Source organism: Gadus morhua, chromosome 5 (genome assembly GCF_902167405.1).
Source record: "Gadus morhua chromosome 5, gadMor3.0, whole genome shotgun sequence".
Classification (NCBI taxonomy): Eukaryota; Metazoa; Chordata; class Actinopteri; order Gadiformes; family Gadidae; genus Gadus; species Gadus morhua.
This window is the reverse complement of record NC_044052.1, coordinates 3,882,209-3,903,000: the sequence shown is the minus strand read 5'-3', so window position 1 is coordinate 3,903,000 and position 20,792 is coordinate 3,882,209. Positions and strand designations below refer to the sequence as shown.

Genomic DNA, 20,792 nt, shown 5'->3' with positions numbered 1-20,792 from the left:
AGTCCTCAATAAAAGGCTATATTCTTAATCATATACAGAATAAAATGTTTCTGACAAAAATGTTCTTATGGTTTAAATGCCTAAAAGGAAGGCCAAGGGACTTCAAATACACCATAAACTTCTGTAATTTGAGTTTTAATTTCCAATTTACAAACAGAAGTAGGTTGGAACTGGAATACAATCACAAGGGTCATTTTCTTTTATGATTTTGCTAAGCCCGGCTCATACATGAAGGATCAAACTGTCCGGTAAACCACCACCACTCTCTGAAGCTTAGTGGGCAGGGGGTTCTGGTGGGCTAGTACGTTATGGAAATCACTGTAGGTTTGAATCATAAGATCTGGTCTATGTATCCAGGCTTCTAACCCCACATCACAGTGTCATCTAACACCACATCACAGTGGCTTCTTCCGCAGTTTCCCTTGGACTATCGTTTCCAGTTACCTGTGCACTTCCCAACTAAATAAAAAATAAAAAAGTATTTAATGCAGCTTACAGATTTATGCCAATCATAGCCATCTCTGGACCATATACCTCAGGAAGCGTCTTCTTTAGCTGTTTGTAAGGACCGATTGCTTAGGCCAAAAGATTCCCTCCTTCTCTTACAAAACTATTTCCAGTTTCCTTTGCAATACTTTGAAACAAAACAAAAGCACATTTACTTTCATCAACAGACTGGCTTTCACATAGCTTTTGGCCTTCAGACTGTGAATAAATATAAATCAAAAATAATGAATCAAGAATGCAACAAATACATTTTGATCTAGTTAGGATGTATAAAACTAGGGTTTAGGACCTAATAAACTAGGGTTGAGGATATAAAATCTAGGGTTTAGGAATCTGTTTGAGTGAGATTACCTGCGCTTCTTTAAGTGTTCATATTGATAATACAATCCAAGTAGTGTGGCCTGTGGAAAAGATAAGGCATAAGTACCCTAACATGCTTTGTACCCTAAAATGCTTAGCACCCTAAAATGCATGTATTTTGAGGTAGGTCACTTGATAGAACTAACAAGAGTCCCTGAACAATATGATTCAACTTACAGCCAGAACTGAAAGCCCTCCTTGGATAGTTGCAGCCCACTCAAAGGTTAGATGTTGAGTGAGAACGCCACCCATCATGGGTCCATAAAACATCCTTTGTAGAAGAAGAAAAAGTGCTTATTTTGAGCACAAAAATGCCCTGAGGAAGTGCAGGAATAAATGTTGGTTGAAAAGTACCAAAGGGCACTTAAAACATGAAACACATTGTGTCATCTTCAGTTGAGCCAGTATGGATAACAATAGTTTATTTAAGTGGATATCATTTAATATTTACCTAAATTCATGCTAACTGAACGGGCGGCATTGCAATAAATGAATTCATTGTGTTTACCTTGAGGTAGCTTTCAAGCATCATGGGTACCGCGGGGCTGACGGATTATCTGATAATCAACCAATAGGCTAAACTCCCTTGGACTTACCCCATGGACCAACAGGCCCCAAAGAGTCCAGACACCATTCCCAGAGTGCTAAGTCCATCTTCAAAGCCCTGTTCACTGTCCCCCAAGAAGAATGTTGGAAATTAAAAATAAGTAATATGTTATATTAGGATAATATTCATACTCTACAGAGGCTGGGGGAATATGGCAGATATAACCCTGAAGTTACTCACTGTGCCGCGGCAATGATCTCTGGTAGGCTAGGCATGAGACTAAGGCCCAAACCAAAGCCAATCACGCACAGCAAGAAGATCAACAACCACAGCTGGCTACCATGAGGAACACAGAACAAGAGAGGAAACGTCACCTCACTCACCCAGGCAGGAGGGTTTGACGAATCACAATCATTTGATTATGCACTCAGCACACCTGGTAATGTGGAGAAACGGCGCTGGACCAAGAAAACAGAAACAGAGCCCTGAGAGAAGGCCACCGAGAATCAAGAACCAACGTCTTGAGGTCTGAAATAACGACCAATAGGAGTCTATTAGAATGGTATTGAGGTAAGAGACAAGTGTAGTCATAGTCATTGCTTCATTCAGAAGATCTGCACTCCCAATGACCCCACTTGAGACTCACAGGATATTTATCAGCAAAGAAACCGAAAACTGGCGAGCTCAGACCGTAAGGTAAGGAGACCCCCAGGAAGAGGAGGCCCACATAGCCCGGGGTAAGACCGAACTAGATAGAGAGAGGGATTATTACTTTGGGATATAAGAATGTGACAAACAATCACAGACCCCCCTAACCCCCCGCCCAGAGATTTGTATTTGTTCTAAGACACAGAGAGACTGTAATTTCCATTCTTTTTTTAGACAAAACAAACCATTCTAGAACATTGTAACACTTGGTTGTATATTTTACCTTCTCAATCGCGTACAGGGACAAGGTAGTGTCCAGGAAGCCCAGGCCTGAGCTTAAGCTGAACATGAAGAAGCAGATGAGCAATACTTTGGGGACTTTCAGCAATTGCAAAAAGGAATTCTCAGAGGGCTCCGCAGCTGTGTGACAAAAAAAGCATGATAAAGTATTGACATGATTAGTTATTACCCCAGGAAGTCCTCTTTATCTTTATGTACGGAAATCGATGAACGCCTACCGCAGCTGGGCATGACGATGATGTTGAATGGAACCATCAGCAGTAGGATACAGCCCAGAACAAGGAAGGGAAGCTCGTATCCGTAAGCCTGGTACAGCCAGCCTCCTAAAGGAGGCCCCAGAATGAGACCCAGTCCGGTGAACATCTCCAAACTACCCTGGTCGGAACAATACGAGGGAAAGAAGGCTTGTACATTGGAATTGTTGCTACTGTAGAAGAATGTAAGCATGACGGCCAGCAGTTTGTTAACTTTTATGGCAAATATGGGTGAGGCAAAACAAGGCATCATGTGCTTTCTCAGTGACCCACACACCTCACCTACATGCCAGTGACATCAGGGCAGGCCAGACCTACCAATACAGTCGCTACATTGTTTGGAAAGACTTTAGATGCCAATGCGATGGAAGAGGTTGCGGCAGCAGCGAAGCCAATGGCGTCGATGCTCCGCACAATGAAGCAGAGAGTGATGAACACCGTCCCCGAGGGAGCTCTGTCAAGGAATCTGTAACAAGAGGGATAATCAAGATGATTCACTGCCAACACCAAACCACATCTGAACGACTAGAATCGTCAACATGACTCAGGTAAACGTTTTCCTTCGACACGACCGTTCCTCCCAGACTGTAGCTCTGTTCTACCTTTTTGAAGAGATTTTCTCCACCGCTCTTGATTTACCTCACCCCACCAAACTAACATCCCTATACTCTCTACATTGTCCCCTCTCTCAGACAATAACACCGTCTTATTCAACCCCCGACCTACCACCCAGACCCTCCGTCCTATCCCCTCACACCTTCTACAGACCTTTTACTGGCTGATCTACAAGTGTGCACACAAACTTTGATCAGATGATCTTCTCTGATGCTCTGATCTGATGTTCTGATCTGATGTTCTGATCTGATGCTCTGATCTGATGCTCTGATGTGATGCTCTGATCTGATCAACACCCGGATCAACACCCCGTTTTGTTTGGAGGGTGAAGCTCCGTCTGAGCAGCGATGTGTTTAATGTCCACGTCCAAGTGAGGGTTGGCTCCGGACACCTATAGTATCACACCACGTTGTGTGGTGCATTAAAATATACAACAACCCTCATTATAAAGATGGTACAAAAAAAGTATCATCAAATGGGGATAACATGCCCCTCTTTTCTCAAACCCTCAAGTGCCAAATAAACTGGCGCCAAACGGCACGCGTCAAACCAACCGCCCCCATTATCACAATCACACACCGGCCAGGCGCACTCCGTCCCGCTATCCTTCACGCCACTGTCCTATTCCCTAGCGTCGCCGCCCCTCAAAAAGTGTTTTTTTAAAGCTGTTTGGTACATCCCGGCTTGATACAAGGTCCTGTACATATGGAGATTACCAGAGGATGGCTCTGCCATCCTCATATTGACTCCCATGTTAAAAAATATACTATTTAAAAGTAGAATATCTGAAAAACACGCGATTCCAAGCTATTCTGAATATTTTAAAATTTGAATGGAGTAGGTGAAAAATTTAGGAAGGAGGTAGGTCCCAAAGTTTGTAGAGAATAAGAAAGAAAGAAAGAAAGAAAGAAAGAAAGAAAGAAAGAAAGAAAGAAAGAAACTTATGAAGAACACTAGTTGAGCGCTGCATGCAGCACTCACCTAACTACTTGCGTAAAGATGGAAAGAATTTTGGCAGATTCTGAGTTTGCGGTTAAAAAGATCATCAGTGAAACATCGTGGCGACACAAATGACACCTCTAGCTAAATGTAGTAACCTAGAGAACCAGCTACAACCTTGATTTCATCCAAACGAGCCGTCGTCTTTAGAGAACGGTGAATTGCATTGGCTTCTATGAGCTGTCGGCTTTCAGCCGCGAGCTTAGGGACCGTCTGCAAAGTGCAAAACGGAAAACGCAAAACGAATAGCGTCGCCATTATTGACTCTAGAGCTCCAGAACTTGTTCCATATAGGCACGGCCACTATATGGTCTTACTACAACCATTAGTTTTGAAAAAGATATCTCCTCTTATCCTCTCCTGGAACCGTCACCTTATCGTGGTGGAGAGGTTTGCGTGTCCCTGTGAACCTGAGGGCTGTGTTGTCTGGAGCCTTGTGCTCCTGGTAGGGTCTCTCATGGCAGAGTGGTCTCAGGTGAGGGGCCAGACTAAGAATGGTTCAAAAATCCTCAATGAATATCGGAATAAGAGGAGATGTGACCCGGCCCGGAGGAAGCCCGGGGCCCCCGTCTGGAGCCAGGCCCAGACGGAGGGCTCGATGGCGAGCGCCTGGTGGCCGGGTTTGCCACGGAGCCCGGTCGGGCAGAGCCCGAACAAACTACGTGGCACCCCCCCTCTCTTCATCTCATGGGCCCACCACCTGTGGGAAGACCCGTTGGGGTCGGGTGCGCAGCCACATGGGTGGCAGCGAAGGTCAGGGGTCTCGACGGACCAGACCCGGGCGGCAGAAGCTGGCTCTGGGGACGTGGAACGTCACCTCGCTGTGGGGAAAGGAACCGGAGCTTGTGAGGGAGGTGGAGAGCTATCAGTTAGATCTGGTGGGGCTTACCTCCACGCACAGTCTCAGCTCTGGTACCGTACTCCTGGATAAGGGTTGGACTTTATTCTTCTCCGGAGTTGCCAAGGGCGTGAGGCGCCGGGCGGGTGTGGGGATACTCATAAATCCCCGGCTGAGCGCCGCGGTGTTGGAGTTTACCCCGGTAGACGAGAGGGTCGCCTCCCTGCGCCTAAGGGTTGTAGGGGGGAAAACTCTGACTGTTGTTTGTGCGTATGCACCAAACAGCAGCTCAGAGTACTCGGCCTTCTTGGAGACCCTGAATGGAGTCCTGTATGGGGCTCCAGTAGGGGACTCCGTAGTTCTGCTGGGTGACTTCAATGCCCATGTGGGCAACGATGGAGACACCTGGAAAGGCGTGGTGGGGAGGAACGGCCTCCCTGATCTAAACCCGAGCGGTCGTTTGTTATTGGACTTCTGTGCTAGTCATGGATTATCCATAACAAACACCATGTTCGAACATAAGGGTGCTCATAAGTGTACCTGGTACCAGAATACCCTAGGCCGAAGATCAATGATCGATTTTGTGATCGTGTCATCTGATCTGAGGCCGCATGTTTTGGACACTCGGGTAAAGAGAGGGGCGGAACTGTCAACCGACCACCATCTGGTTGTGAGTTGGATCAGGGAATGGGGGAAATTTCCGGATAGACCTGGTAAGCCCAAACGAGTAGTGCGGGTGAACTGGGAACGTCTGGAGGAGGCCCCCGTCCTAGGTATCTTCAACTCACACCTCCGGCAGAGTTTTTCTGGCATTCCTGTGGAGGTTGGGGGCATTGAGCCGGAGTGGGCGGTGTTCAAAGCCTCCATTGCTGAAGCTGCGGCGGCTAGCTGTGGCCTCAGGGTCTTAGGCTCCTCAAGGGGCGGTAACCCTCGGACACCGTGGTGGACACCGGTGGTCAGGGAAGCCGTCCGATTGAAGAAGGAGGCCTTCCGGGATATGATATCCTGGAGGACTCCTGACTCGGTTGCAGGGTACCGACAGGCCCGAAGGGCTGCAGCTGCTGCCGTGTCGGAGGCTAAGCAGCGGGTGTGGGAGAAGTTCGGAGAGGCCATGGAGAAGGACTTTCGGTCGGCACCAAAGTGTTTCTGGAAGACTATCCGGCACCTCAGGAGGGGGAAACGGCGAACCATCCAAGCTGTGTACAGTAAGGATGGGAGTCTGTTGACCTCAACTGAGGAGGTCGTCGGACGTTGGAAGGAACACTTTGAGGAACTCCTGAATCCGAATAACACGCCCTCTATGTTGGAGGCAGAGCTCGAGGTTGATGGTGTTTCGTCGTCAATTTCCCTGGTGGAGGTCACTGAGGTAGTTAAACATCTCCGCAGTGGCAAAGCCCCAGGGATTGATGAGATCCAGCCAGAAATGCTAAAGGCTCTGGGTGTTGAGGGGCTGTCATGGTTGACACGCCTATTCAACATCGCGTGGGAGTCGGGTACAGTGCCAAAGGAGTGGCAAACCGGGGTGCTGGTTCCCCTGTTCAAAAAGGGGGACCAGAGAGTGTGTGCCAATTACCGGGGTATCACACTTCTCAGCCTCCCTGGTAAAGTCTACTCCAAGGTGCTGGAAAGGAGGGTTCGGCCGATCGTCGAACCTCAGATTGAAGAGGAACAATGCGGTTTTCGCCCCGGACGTGGAACTACGGACCAGCTCTTCACTCTCGCAAGGATCCTGGAGGGGGCCTGGGAGTATGCCAATCCGGTCTACATGTGTTGTGTGGATCTGGAGAAGGCGTATGACCGGGTCCCCCGGGAGAAACTGTGGGAGGTGCTGTGGGAGTATGGGGTAAGGGGGTCTATCCTCAGGGCCATCCAATCCCTGTACTTCCAAAGCGAGAGCTGTGTTCGTGTCCTCGGCAGCCAGTCAGTTTCGTTCTCAGTGGGTGCTGGTCTCCGCCAGGGCTGCGCCTTGTCACCAATCCTGTTTGTGATATACATGGACAGGATATCGAGGCGTAGTCGTGGTGGGGAGGGGTTGCAGTTCGGTGGTCTGAGGATCTCGTCACTGCTTTTTGCAGATGATGTGGTCCTCATGGGATCATCGGCCTGTGACCTTCAGCACTCACTGGATCGGCTGGCGGCCGAGTGTGAAGCGGCTGGGATGAGGATCAGCACCGCTAAATCTGAGGCCATGACTCTTAGCAGGAAACCGATGGATTGCTTACTCCGGGTAGGAAATGAGTCCTTAGCCCAAGTGAAGGAGTTCAAGTACCTCGGGGTCTTGTTCGCGAGTGAGGGTACTATGGAGCGTGAGATTGGCCGGAGAATCGGAGCAGCGGGGGCGGTATTGCGTTCGCTTTACCGCACCGTTGTAACGAAAAGAGAGCTGAGCCGCAAGGCAAAGCTCTCGATCTACCGGTCGATCTTCGTTCCTATCCTCACCTATGGTCATGAGGACTGGGTGATGACCGAAAGGACGAGATCGCGGGTACAAGCGGCCGAGATGAGTTTTCTCAGAAGGGTGGCTGGCGTCTCCCTTAGGGATAGGGTGAGAAGCTCAGCCATCCGTGAGGAACTCGGATTAGAGCCGCTGCTCCTTTACTTAGAAAGGAGTCAGCTGAGGTGGTTCGGGCATCTGGTAAGGATGCCCACTGGACGCCTTCCTTGGGAGGTGTTTCAGGCACGTCCAGTGGGGAGGAGGCCTCGGGGAAGACCCAGGACTAGGTGGAGAGATTATATCTCAACACTGGCCTGGGAACGCCTCGGGATCCCCCCGTCAGAGTTGGTTAATGTGGCCCGGGAAAGGGAAGTCTGGGGCCCCCTGCTTGAGCTGCTCCCCCCGCGACCCGACCCCGGATAAGCGGACGAAAATGAGATGATGAGATGATCTCCTCTTATTTTTATGGATTTCTTGTTTGCAACAATTTCAATAGCGTCGCCATTGTTTACTCTAGAGCCCCAAAACCTGCTCCATATAGGCATGGCCTCTATATGGTCTTACTACAACCTTTAGTTTGGAAAAATATATGTGCTCTTATTTCTAAGGATTTTTTTTTAGCAACAATTTCAACAACGTCGCCATTGTTGAACCTAGAGCTCCAAAACGTGTTCCATATAGGCACGGCCTCTATATGGTCTTACTACAACCTTTAGTTTGGAAAAATATATCTCTTCTTATTTTTAAGGATTTCTTGTTTGCAACAATTTCAATAACGTCGCCATGGAGCTCCAAAACTTGTTCCATATGGGCATGGGCCTCTCCTACAACCTTTAGTTTTGAAGAACATATCTTTTATTTTTAAAGAATCTTTATTTGGCCAAAATTTCAATATCCATTATTTTGTTTGCAGAAATGTCAATATTATTTTCGCCATTATTGACTCTAGAGCACTATAACTTGTTCCAGATAGGCATGGCATCTATATAGTCTTACTAGTACCTTTAGTTTTGAAAGATATATCTGTAGAGTCAATAATGGCGACGCTATTGAAATTCCTTAACGGTCCCATGGTATGAAAATTGCACTTTGAGGTTTTCTAACATTAATATGCAGTGCCTTAAGAACAATAGGGCCCCGCCTTTTTTAAATTTTTTAATTTTTTTTTGCATTTATTATGCATTAACAAAGTACAAAACTCTCATAGGGAACAAAAAATAAAGGAGAAAGGGATTGTTGCCAGCGGGCAGCCGAGGGACCACCGCCTCTGCGCTGCCTGCTGCCCGCTGCAGGAGGCGGTGATGCCTAAGTGCTGCCTGCTGCCGAGGCGGTGGTCCCTTTCTCCTCCATGTCGTGGTTCAGTCTACTTCAGATTGATGTGGACGTGGAAGAACCAGAGACGTCGGACAACCCGACGCAGTCGTTTCAGATCAAAAATAACGTCTGAAGGCTCACACAGCTTTTGGCCGTGATAATATATATTATATCAGTGGTTCTCAAACTTTTTACCATGAGTACCACCTTAGAAATGATTTGGCTCTCCAAGTACCACCGGAATTAAAATAAAGTGCGTAGGCATATAACTACATAGAGTTTACACAGAAGGCATTAATATTAATAACACGATTTATTATTCACATAACTTGACTTGACTGAAGCAACCAACTGTCTATAACTCATGTATTGTATTTAAACACTTGCAACGGGATAATACTAACAATTGAACAACTGCCTCAATAGGGCTACCCAGCAAATGGGGATATCATCTGGCACATAACATACCAGTCAATCTAGTGAGGTTATTAACAAGTATACTGCATTAAAGCATTCACAGCACTGAATATTAATTTTAACAACTGCAGTCAACCAATCATGTGAGGTAAATTGTACTGCATCAAAACATTCAAAGAATTGAACATGAATATTTAAATACTGGAGTCAAACAATCCAAAACAAAAGTTATAAGTAATCATGCGCAGCAAAGAGAGAAATCATGTGTACAGCGATAACACTGTAATCAAACTATCATGAGTAAGAACAAGTGTATCATAGAAAAACAACGTATTCAGTATTAAAAAATACTGCAGTAAGTGCCATAAGGTCAGAATATAAACTATGTTTAGGTTTGAAGGAGAATGTACTCAGGCACACATTGAAAATTAGGCCTATCATGCTTAGTGGGAGGGGTGTGATGTCTGGGTCGATTGGGGTTAGCTTTAGCCTCAGACTTGGTTCAGTATCCAACCTGCTTCCAGCACACAAGTTGAGGGGGGATGGCATCCCCCTTTGGAATTAAAATGATCAAAATCATCCCCCTTCTGAAACAGCCATCCCCCCTTCCCATCCCCTGTTATTTTATCAATTAATGCGGAAATATTACCGCTATTTCATTATAGCGGTTTCCTTTTTCAATTCGGCGCAAGCAACGTTACTTTTCCCAGGGACAGATTTGACAGCGATACTGCATTCTCGGGCAGTATGCTATTGCGCAAGCACGCAGGCGTACTTGCGCAATAGTGCCTTCCCGAGCTCTCATTCCACACCGAAACTGACACTGGTAGCGTGAAGCAGTCTCTGCATCTCAGACATCGCTTCCGCAGGCAACTGTCCCCTTTTCTCCCTTTCATTCCAACCCGTGAGCAACGCTATTCTCCCTTCTCTTCCGAATGCATTTTTTTTTTTTTAAATAAGAATCAGTTTTTAAAATCCTTAAATGTGATGCATGCCTCCGAATCGTGTGATGCGTCCGATCAGCTGCGTTTTTGGGGATAAATTAAGAGCGATGACATGACAGTAGTCATCGCGCTTATTTGCGACCATTTGCGACCAAGAGAAGCCTGGTCGCAAATGGAATGAGAAAGCGCACAGCCTTGTCTGAAAGCGCAGGATATTCGCTGCGTCGCTGCATCCAAAAGTCCAGAAATGTCTGGCCTCTGAAAGCAGACTTTCAACGTCTCGTCACAGGACGATTTTGCAAAAATGTTGCTTCCCCTACTCGTCGTCACAGCAGTTAGTCAATGCAGGTTTAAGATGATTGCATATGATGGGTAGGCCTACATGGCCTAGGGATGGGCACGAGTAAATTCGAGTGATCGAAGGAAATCCTCGAGGATCAATCGAGATCGAGTACTCGTTTAATCAAATCTATTTTTAGAATGCAACGCATCTGCAGCAGGAATAGGCCTGATGATGAACGGCAATATTACCAACCAAACATGTAATGCTTATTCTCCATCAAAACAGTCAGCGTTATCAGAGTACTCATTATTTATTTTTGCAAACGTTCAAAACACATTTTCCTTACAAAAAGAAATAGGCGTAACTAACCCTAACCAAGGCCTGTAACAGTTTAAAAAAAACTAAAACGAAACAAGTAGCCTAACTACGGAAGAGGATTAGGGCCACACATGTAAAAAAAAATTAAGTTCTGATTTTATTCTCAGAATTCTGAGAAAAAAGTCAGAATTCTGACTTTAATCTCAGAATTCTGAGAATAAAGTCAGAATTCTGACATTAATCTCAGAATTCTGACATTAATCTCAGAATTCTGAGATAAAAAGTCAGAATTCTGACATTAATCTCAGAATTCTGAGATTAAAGTCAGAATTCTGACTTTAATCTCAGAATTCTGAGATAAAAAGTCAGAATTCTGACATTAATCTCAGAATTCTGAGATTAAAGTCAGAATTCTGACTTTAATCTCAGAATTCTGAGAAAAAAGTCAGAATTCTGACATTAATCTCAGAATTCTGAGAAAAAAGTCAGAATTCTGACTTTAAAGTCAGAACTACGGGTATCTGTAAGGACCAACCTCCGTGGGAGAGACACTTTGCTTTATGCAGTAGGAGGAAACCTATGGAAGTCCAAGAAAGCCACAATCCGGCCCTAGAATGGCGCGGTAAAAGTGCACGTCCCATAGCCAACTCACCAAGCTCACCAAGTCCAGTATTCAGAATTCAAAGCATTTATTCACAAATACGTTCTATTTTTTTGACAAGCGGAGCCGACAGTCCTGTGCAAGTATGCACATTAGCCATGTGCGCCAAACAGAAGATAGACGCAATGTATAGAACTGATTGTTGTGCATTGTTGTGGATATGTAGGCTGGTTAGTTGTGGTTGTTTGTGGTCTTAGTGAAACAGCTTTGCCTTGGAGTTGGAGAAGTTGGAGTGATTGTGTGAATGTGCGAGAGAGAGCGCACCTGCCGTGGCGATGTTGGGCTTGTTGTTGGCTTATATGTGATCAATGATGTATCTGTCTGATCGTATTAGCTGTAGATGGATGGTTAAATAATGTCACAAGAACGGTCATACTGCAGGCTCTTATTTGCAAATGCACTGATTGTGTGCCTGTCTCCGATATGCTATATACCTGGCATTTATTCAGTTCATGTTCTTCTGAGTGCGCAAGAACTGTGCCAATTATTGTCGTGTTTGCATTGTAATGCACAACTTTGCCCCTCCCTGTTATAAAATAACGTGCATCCCAACAACTTTAGCCAATGCAGGCTCCTATTGCTATACCAGTGTGTTTAACGTGTGTGTGTGTGTGTGTGTGTGTGCGTGTGTTGTCATGTAGGCTATAGATATAGATTTATTGTCTTGGCTTGCTTGCATCCATGAAATATTGTAATGTTATGGCCTAGCTGGCTACTGCATATCGAGAACAATCTGGGGATGAGGGCATCCCCGAATATTGACGGGTATTTCGAACACTGCCATCTCAATATATAGCCTAACATATACAAATATATCAGTGTACTAGACACAAATGTATTTTCCACTAGCTAATGGTGGTCATTACATTGTAGTGAAACTAGTAAAGACAACACAGCTTTATGTTACGGCGAAACATGGAGGCACTGCAGCTCTAGTCTCGACAATGCGTTACTTTAGTCTGGTATTTCTCTTCACTGATTGGTTAGACAGCCTTCAAACTTAGTGGTCAAGCTAAGAAGAGGGAGGGCTCGTTCTGCATACCTAATAGCCGGAGTGAATAACTAATAGCCGGAGTTAATAACTAATAGCCGGAGTGAATGACTAATAGCCGCGGCTATTAGTCATTCAAAACCGTACGGAATTCTTGCCAAACCGCACAGGTTTTGCACTTTTACCGCGCCATTCTAGGGCCGGATTGTGGCCTTCTTGTCTTTCCATAGGTTTCCTCCTACTGCATAAAGCAAAGTGTCTCTCCCACGGAGGTTGGTCCTTACAGATACCCGTAGTTCTGACTTTAAAGTCAGAATTCTGACTTTTTTCTCAGAATTCTGAGATTAATGTCAGAATTCTGACTTTAATCTCAGAATTCTGAGAAAAAAGTCAGAATTCTGAGATTAAAGTCAGAATTCTGACTTCTTTTCTCGGAATTCTGAGATTAATGTCAGAATTCTGACTTTATTCTCAGAATTCTGAGATTAAAGTCAGAATTCTGACTTTTTTCTCAGAATTCTGAGAATAAAGTCAGAACTTAATTTTTTTTACATGTGTGGCCCTAATCCTCTTCCGTACCTAACCATTGCAAATAATTTAAAGCTGCAAATAAAACGGCAGCAAATGGACTATGGACTACGCGTTGTGATCTTCTCTACATGGCCGGGATTACGGCTGCGTCTTGCGGCGGTTAAAATAGCCGACACACTTGGTTGCTGCGGGTCTGCTTTCCCAAACTCACCGTTGTGTTTCAGGAGCATATGTTGCCGCCTAGTACTTGTAGCTACTCTGGTAGCTCGATTTCGCTTGGCATATTTTACATTTCACCTTATCCTATTTCTTTAAAGTAGGCCTATTTCAATTATTCGCTGCGCTTTGCTTTAACCGCCATGCTCCACGCAGAAATGGATACATTTAATTTGCTTTGTGCCCACGGCATGCGTTAGTGGCGCCACACAGAAAATTGATACATTTGCTTCAGAAAACTTTGTTTGTTTGTGTGTATGCAAACTCGAGTTTGCCTGTCCACCAACCGAGTTCATTTGTAACGAGTAGTAGGCCTACTCGAGTTATCGATTCCCCACGCCCATCCCTGATTTTTTTTTTAACGGTTGCTTCAACTTCAAAAAATGCTTCAAAAAAACGTTCATACTCCGCGTACCACTAGAGGGCGCTCGCGTACCACCACAGATTGAGAACGGCTGTATTATATGATATAGATATCTATGTATAATATGATATAACTTAGATATAGAGCTCCAGGGACTCCCGCCTGAACACCCCGAGTGTTCTAGAATGTTTACAGAACACGGCCAAAGGCTGTGTGCTCCTCGCCATTGCGATGCATCCACTGTAAACAGAGCGTATGGAACCGTGGCCGCAAGCTGCTCAGGGCCACACCCCCACCCTCCTCCTTGACCCGCCTCTCTCCTCCTCATTTGCATTAAAGCTACAGACACGGAAACGGCACGTTTGGGGAAAGCTCAATGTGCGACTGGCTCGTAGTGGCTGTAATCCGGGAACGTCTTCAAATACTGTGTTAGGGGCCCACTAATATCTATATTAAAGCATCCATAAAGTAGCATGCCATGGGACCTTTAAAAAATAAGAAGAGCTATATTTTTCAAAACTAAAGGTTGTGGTGTAAGACCATAATGAGGCCATACCTATATGGAACAAGTTCTGGTGCTTTAGAGTCAATAATGGCGACGCTATTGACATTTTTGCAAAAAAAAATTATATTGAATTTTTTGGCCAAATAAAAATTCCTCAAAAATAAGAAGAGATATATTTTTCAAAGCTAAAGGTCGTAGCAATACCATATAGAGGCAATGCCTATATGGAACAAGTTTTGGGGCTATAGAGTCAATGATGGCCACGCTATAGATTTTTTTGCCAAATAAAATTCCTAAAAAATACGAAGAGATATATTTTTCAAAACTAAAAGGTTGTAGTAAGACAACTTTTTGAGCTATTTCAATAATGGCAACACTGTGATCACAGAAATGTCCATGTTTTAGCCTCTGTTAAACTACATTTATAACTTTACATGCTAGCTTAAACTTATTGAGTAGTACGCTAACATATTTCTGTCATTTAATTTGTGTAGGAGCTCAGGTTAATAAGAGTTGACCGGAGGATATTGTGGTTATTTACACCTTCGTCCAGTATGTTTTCTGTGTTTTAATGTATTGATTGCAACATGCCCTTCTGATGTTGTACTCCTTGGGAGAGGAGCTCACGTTAATAAGGGTTGACCGGAGGATATTGTTGTTATTTACACCTTTGTCAGAATAAACGGAGATTGCCTCCAAAGATATCCTGGGGGGTATACCACGAACCTCGCTGAACATACCCAGGCTTTCTTGGGAAAACCTGGCTCGACAGAGCTGCAACTCGCAATCAGAGTTAAATGGTACCACGAAGCTCACTTTAGATTCAATTAGTTGAACCAGGTTTTCCGCTTTAGGTTCAGTGCGCGTTCACTTGAAAGGGGCGTTTTTTGCGTCATTTTTCTCGACTTTACGATAGATCAAGCAGTCTATATGCGTATAAGTGAAAAGACTCTGCATATTGTCTATAAAATAACTATGCGAAATGCAGAATTGTTCGCCATTAATCCAAATAGAAGGATGATGATTTAAAAATGCATAAGCAACGTCCATCCTGCCTTATTCTATCATTTAGGGAATTCACTTTAAATACACCCTATGTAAGAAATGTATCGCATATTTTCGACCGCTGAGAGGTAGCGGCTGTAGCGTAGTGGATTAGTATAAGACCCGAACGCCAGCGTTCGGGTCTTATACAACGCCGGGTTCAAATTCGCCGGTCTATCATCATGCATTTTACCCCCATAGATGTGGTGCCAGCACGGCCTTGAAAATATGGGTTCAAGTTCGAAATAAGCACAAAAATATAATTCCATAAGCTTTAGTGAATAGGTATTCCATATGCATGAGAATTGGGACTTTTTAAGCTTCACATAAATTCGCGTCACTTGGGAGTCGAACCCCCCGCGCAGAAATTCAAGACTGACGCGCTACCTCCACTCTAGCACTCTGTCACGGAGGCACAATGCGCAACAGAAAGCATTGTCTACATAAGGTCCACCCTCTGATGAGAATCTGTATCTCTCATGAAGAACCTAAATTTCGTTGTTTGCACAATGACAATAAAGTCTGAAATCTGAATATCGTCAGACAATGCCAAGGGATCGGTTCTGTCCCGTAAAACCCTCTGTCTCCGGAGAGACGCCTGTACGAGAAGCGCGCCGAGGTCCACGGGAACACCGACAAATGGTGACGCCATTGTCAGAGGAGGGGCTAGGGAGCTACGCACGCCGATTTAAGAAGCCGATCTCCGGCTAGACTAAGCCGAAAAACTGCTCCCGACCAGGTTTGGTTGCGAGCATAAGTCACCATGGTGATACAGCGACGCTAAAAGAGATCGATTTTCGTGGTACAACTAACCCAGGCTTTGAGGTCAACATGCCGCCAGAAACTAACCTATAGAGTCAATAATAGCCACGCTATTGAATTTTTTGACAAATAATAATTCCTCAAAATAAGAAGAGATATATTTTTCAAAACTGAAGGTTGTAGTAAGACCATTTGGAGGCCATGCCTATATGGAACAAGTTCTGGGGCTTTAGAGTCAATAATGGTGACGCTATTGAAATTGTTGCTGCATAAAAAATCCTTAAAAATAAGTAGAGATATAATTTTTCAAAACCAAAAGGTTGTAGTAAGACCATATAGAGACCATATGGAACAAGTTTTGGGGCTCTAGAGTCAATAATGGCGACGCCATTGACCATTTGACCATTGTGGTCGTTTTCCGTTTTGCACTTCGCAGACGGTCCCTAAACTCGTGGCTGAAAGCCGACAGCTCATAGAAGCCAATGCAGTTCACTGTTCGCTAAAGACGGCTCGTTTGGACGAAAACAAGGTTGTAGCTGGTTCTCTAGGTTACTACATTTACCAAGAGGTGAAATTTGTGTCACAACGATGTTTCACTGATCTATTGACCCGCAAACTCCAAATCTGCTTATTTCTTTCCATCTTTACGGATGTTGCTTAACTCCAATAATTGTTCTTACACAACTTGTTTATTCCAAGCTCTCGACAGCATAACAATCCAGCATCGCCACAACGGCTGGAAAAAAATCATAAATAATAACGTAAATAATATAATAAAAATAAATTAACAATCGCCCCTCTTGGCGCCTCTATTATCTTATTTTGGTAAGGCTCGGACTTGTAAAACAGTATTTTTTAATAAACTCCTGGTACGCCAAGTTGTTGATGCTTCGTTTAATATGTAGGGGCTCTAGTCATGCTACTGCAGAGGTTTGGTGCTATTTTTACAATATTAGTGGTTAAACAATTGCAGATTTGGAAGCGTTCACATTGCCCCTTGCCAATGCAAGGTAAGCCATTTAGGCTATTAGCGTTGCTCCGGGCAAGCTCTATGCTCATTGATCAACGCAAACAAATTCTGGAAGGCTTATTTTATGGGTTTTCATGTTGAAAATACCCTTGGTTAAAATTTTCGCCGGGATTACATTTTAAGCCCACATGCACGTAGTAAAGAGCTTGTTCAAATTATAAATCAATTTATAAAGATATTACTCCCATGTCCTCTCCCAGGCTCCATACTATTCTAATCAACCATCAAACCAAAGGACTTTAATCTCCCATCTTTGGTACTTACCCAAACATGATAGTGCATCCTCCTGACACAAACAGGCCTGACACAAGCATGAATTTTGCACCAATCTGGACAATCTGAGAACCAGGTAGAAGAATATGTAATACAATCATAGAAGAGAATAACCTAAATATGAGATGGACGTAAAGAGCTTAATTGACCTACATATGTCCCCATTAGCAGCGCACCAATGATGTTGCTGAACGCATAACAGCTGAATATGAGCCCGATGGCCGTCTGGCTGGCTCCCTTATTGACCGCCTGCGTTGGAAAAAAGAGGAGGGATGATGACAAACTAATTTGATCCTTTGCGGTATTGTCGTCTAGGAGAGTAAATATTCAACAAGTGGTTTATTCAGAGACTCTGGAGGTGGTTCATGAAGCATCTCTCGAACACAGGTAAGAATTCAGTTCATATTGGAAGTGGGCGTAATGGTAAATAAGACACGCTTACAGGTTCTAATTCGGTAAACCATCCGTCTTGGCTTCGGCGGAAATGGTAACGAGGCCATGTTTGTAGGCCTCATGCCCACTACCTCCGTCCGTTGACTGATCCCCATTGACTTTGAATGGGGACGGACGCGCAATGCATTGTGGATCCGTCCGTTCCGTTGGAGCCGTCGGCTCCGTCAAAAAGTTGAAATTTTTTCAACTTTTTCGGCAGCGACGGATCCGTCATCCAATCAGATCACGTATGCGAATTTAAGCACTGTGACGCGACTCGGGCTCTGACGATACTGGAAAGCGGGTCATCTTGCATCGCAACAAGCAGGAAGAAGCGGGAAGAACCCGGCGAAGCGATTTGATTGGCTATACCCAACACCGTAAGAACGCTAACACTGGATAATTTAGGCCTTTTTTTTTAGCCATTTTAGCCAGCTAACACTGGCTGACGGATGGGGGAGTAGTCTTTGCAGATGCATCCGTCAGCCAATCAAATCGGTTCGCCGGGTTCTTCCCGCTTCTTCCTGCTTGTTGCGAGGCAAGATGACCCGCTTTCCCGCTTTCCAGTATCGTCAGAGCCCGAGTCGCGTCACAGTGCTTACATTCGCATACGCGATCTGATTGGATGACGGATCCGTCGCTGCCGAAAAAGTTGAACATTTTTCAACTTTTTGACTGAGCCATGACTGAGCCGACGGCTCCAACGGAACGGACAGATCCACAATGCATTGCGCGTCCGTCCCCATTGAAAGTAAATGGGGATCAGTCGACGGACGCATGTAGTGGGCACGGGGCCCCGTGCCCACTCCGTTCGTTGCGCGATCCCCATTGACTTTAACGGGGACGGACGCGCAATGCATTGTGGATCCGTCCGTTCCGTTGGAGCCTTCGGCTCAGTCAAGAAGTTGAAAAATGCCTCTGCAAAGACTACTCCCCCATCAGTCAGCCACGCCTTCCCACGTGCGTTGACTGACGGAGGTAGTGGGCACGAGGCGTAAACTCAGACCCATCATACGAACCCCGGGCAACATGTGGCCGGCTGGTTCTGAGTGGCCCGCGAGTAAGAAAAAAAGAGATTAAAAAGAGATGAATTGATAAAACGTGTATGTGAAAACTGCTTATAAGAAGTTACAGTAGGCCTAAATATCGGAAAAGGAGAAGGGCTTTTATTGTGAAAATTCATGGTGTGCGTGATCTTCATGAGTGTGGTTGTTTAGCAAGTGGCATTTAACTTTCTCATTGATGACAACAAGTAGCCTACAGATAGAGATCAGTCTCATTGATGAACACCTGTCAGCTGTGGTGCGCATAGCCCCATCAGAGTTACACCTGACTTCAGTGCACTTGTTCAAGCCCATCAGCGATGTCCCACTGAGTACTTTTCTATGTTTGGGTTGTAATGCGAATTCGATTATTTTATTCACATTCATTTGGAGTGAATTTGAATTACAAATGCTTAAGAGTTACAGCAATACATTTTCTATAAACCAATCGAATGGTTAAGACACGACAGAATTTCCTAGGTCCTCAAAGGCATTCGGAATTTCTTACGTGGTCCCCAATGAAACATAATTGCCCACCCCGGTTTAGCTTACATGCGAACTCATAAAACCCTATGTAGTTTTGTCCACTATGTGGCGAAGAAACCATTCCTAACTGGTGTTAGCTTGAAACATGTGGGGTTTTCCCACATACGTCGCATAAAATATATACGTTGCATGTTAAATAGGCTGCCTACATTGTCATGGCTGTACACGTGAAGCCTTTTAAACAGACGTAATCAATGAACACTCGGCTACAAAGCTCACCTCGTTGGGGAAGAACGGGCCAAGTATTGAATAGCAGATCATTGAGCCAAAGTTGACAGAAGCCACGGATATTAATGTGAAGATCTGTGTCCGCGACATGCTCCTTGTTGGTCCATCTTCATAAAGTAAAAAAAGGGACCACGGTTATCTCCAAGATACATGGATAAAATGCATAGTAGGTAGGGCCTATTTTAACTTAAATAAAGATGATGAATGAAGTGCGTATAGGCTGCTAGGTTATTTAACTTGAACCACTCACCGTGTTCTGTGAGAACAGTGTTTTCTGTGGGCTCCATGTCCAACGTTGGATCTTGGTTTTCTTCCGTGTTAAAAATGATAAAATGTGTCAAAAGCATTAGAAAGTACAATATTAAATAATCCTCCGGATTATGAAGGCCAAAACAACGGGGATCTACAGGGACTAAAATAAGCAGCAGAGTCTGAACCCCATTAATATAAAGGCTGTCCTATTTGGCATGAGGCACTTTACACAGAGGACAATAAACGAGAAACGTAGGCCTGTGGAAAGTAGACATAGGCTTACACCCCTAAAATGTCCAAAGCATGCAATCCGAGACCTTATTTCATAAAGACCCTTTTCTTATTCCTTTTTACTTGACAGTTGTCTCACTGAAAGAATTTGTAGGGAAAGAAAGACTACCAAACCACTTATTAATAAAGGTTTAGGTATTAAAGCAATACACCGAGAATACCTAGGCTACATAGCGCGTTTCAAAATGAAACGCCTGTCATGTATTCTGCTGAATAATAGTGGACCACGGTCCATTGCGGCACGCCACCTAGGTGACTTTACTGGGATCCTTACAAACACAAAGACGCAGGGAGGTGGTATTGAATCAGCTTTATTGTGCAGATGAATTAACCATGCGGTGCTCCATGCAGCAGCTCTCACACCAAGTGTGTGTGTGTGTGTGTGTGGCTGGTTGGCTTGTTTCACCTGTGCACTGATTACACTATGGGCAACAGGTGTGCATCCCTTCATATTCATATCATTTAAATTAAAGAAGCAAATAGTAACCAAAACTCAAAGCAAGGTAAGTTTATTCTTGAGCATACTTCAAATCAGTAGGCCATTCATAGTACTTCACGATTGGAAGTAATCATGTTAAAAGTATTACAATAGAAATGAAAGACAATTGTTTAAAATATTTTTTATTGTGAAAGATAATTTAATTAGAGTAAAAATTGTTGTGCTTTGTAGTGACCGATGGAGCGGTGGTGAAATCTGATATGTTGTAAAGGAAAACAAATCTCTTTGCATTGCTTGCTAGAAATAGGTTACAGGTTTTGCGACAACAGTAGGCCTACATGTGAGTGTGCGTGTCAACGTGTACATTTTGGCGGCTCATTGACACATTAGCGGCTAAACAAATGAA

General features: G+C 44.5%; 1 protein-coding gene across 1 annotated transcript; it reads right to left on the bottom strand.

Annotated features, from left to right (window-relative positions):
• Window positions 1-116: 116 nt before the first annotated feature.
• Window positions 117-20,181, bottom strand: LOC115544204 (MFS-type transporter SLC18B1). The gene is made up of 14 exons (XM_030357057.1): window positions 19,655-20,181; window positions 19,396-19,511; window positions 17,309-17,404; window positions 17,147-17,220; window positions 2,935-3,082; window positions 2,581-2,737; window positions 2,346-2,482; window positions 2,061-2,162; window positions 1,851-1,942; window positions 1,655-1,750; window positions 1,464-1,538; window positions 1,045-1,138; window positions 859-908; window positions 117-634 (listed from the first exon to the last, which is right to left on the bottom strand). The coding sequence occupies exons 1-14, from the start codon at window positions 19,749-19,751 to the stop codon at window positions 577-579; spliced, it is 1,392 nt and encodes a 463-aa protein (XP_030212917.1). The 5' UTR covers window positions 19,752-20,181; the 3' UTR covers window positions 117-576.
• Window positions 20,182-20,792: the final 611 nt, after the last annotated feature.

Excerpts from the sequence above, each read along its gene's own strand:
- LOC115544204 (XM_030357057.1), bottom strand. The coding sequence starts at position 19,751 with ATGCTTTTGACACATTTTATCATTTTTAACACGGAAGAAAACCAAGAT. Across the intron at positions 1,539-1,654 it reads GAGATCATTGCCGCGGCACA|TGAACAGGGCTTTGAAGATG; the intron begins GTGAGTAACTTC and ends CTTGGGGGACAG. Across the intron at positions 635-858 it reads GAACACTTAAAGAAGCGCAG|TATTGCAAAGGAAACTGGAA; the intron begins GTAATCTCACTC and ends TTTGTTTCAAAG.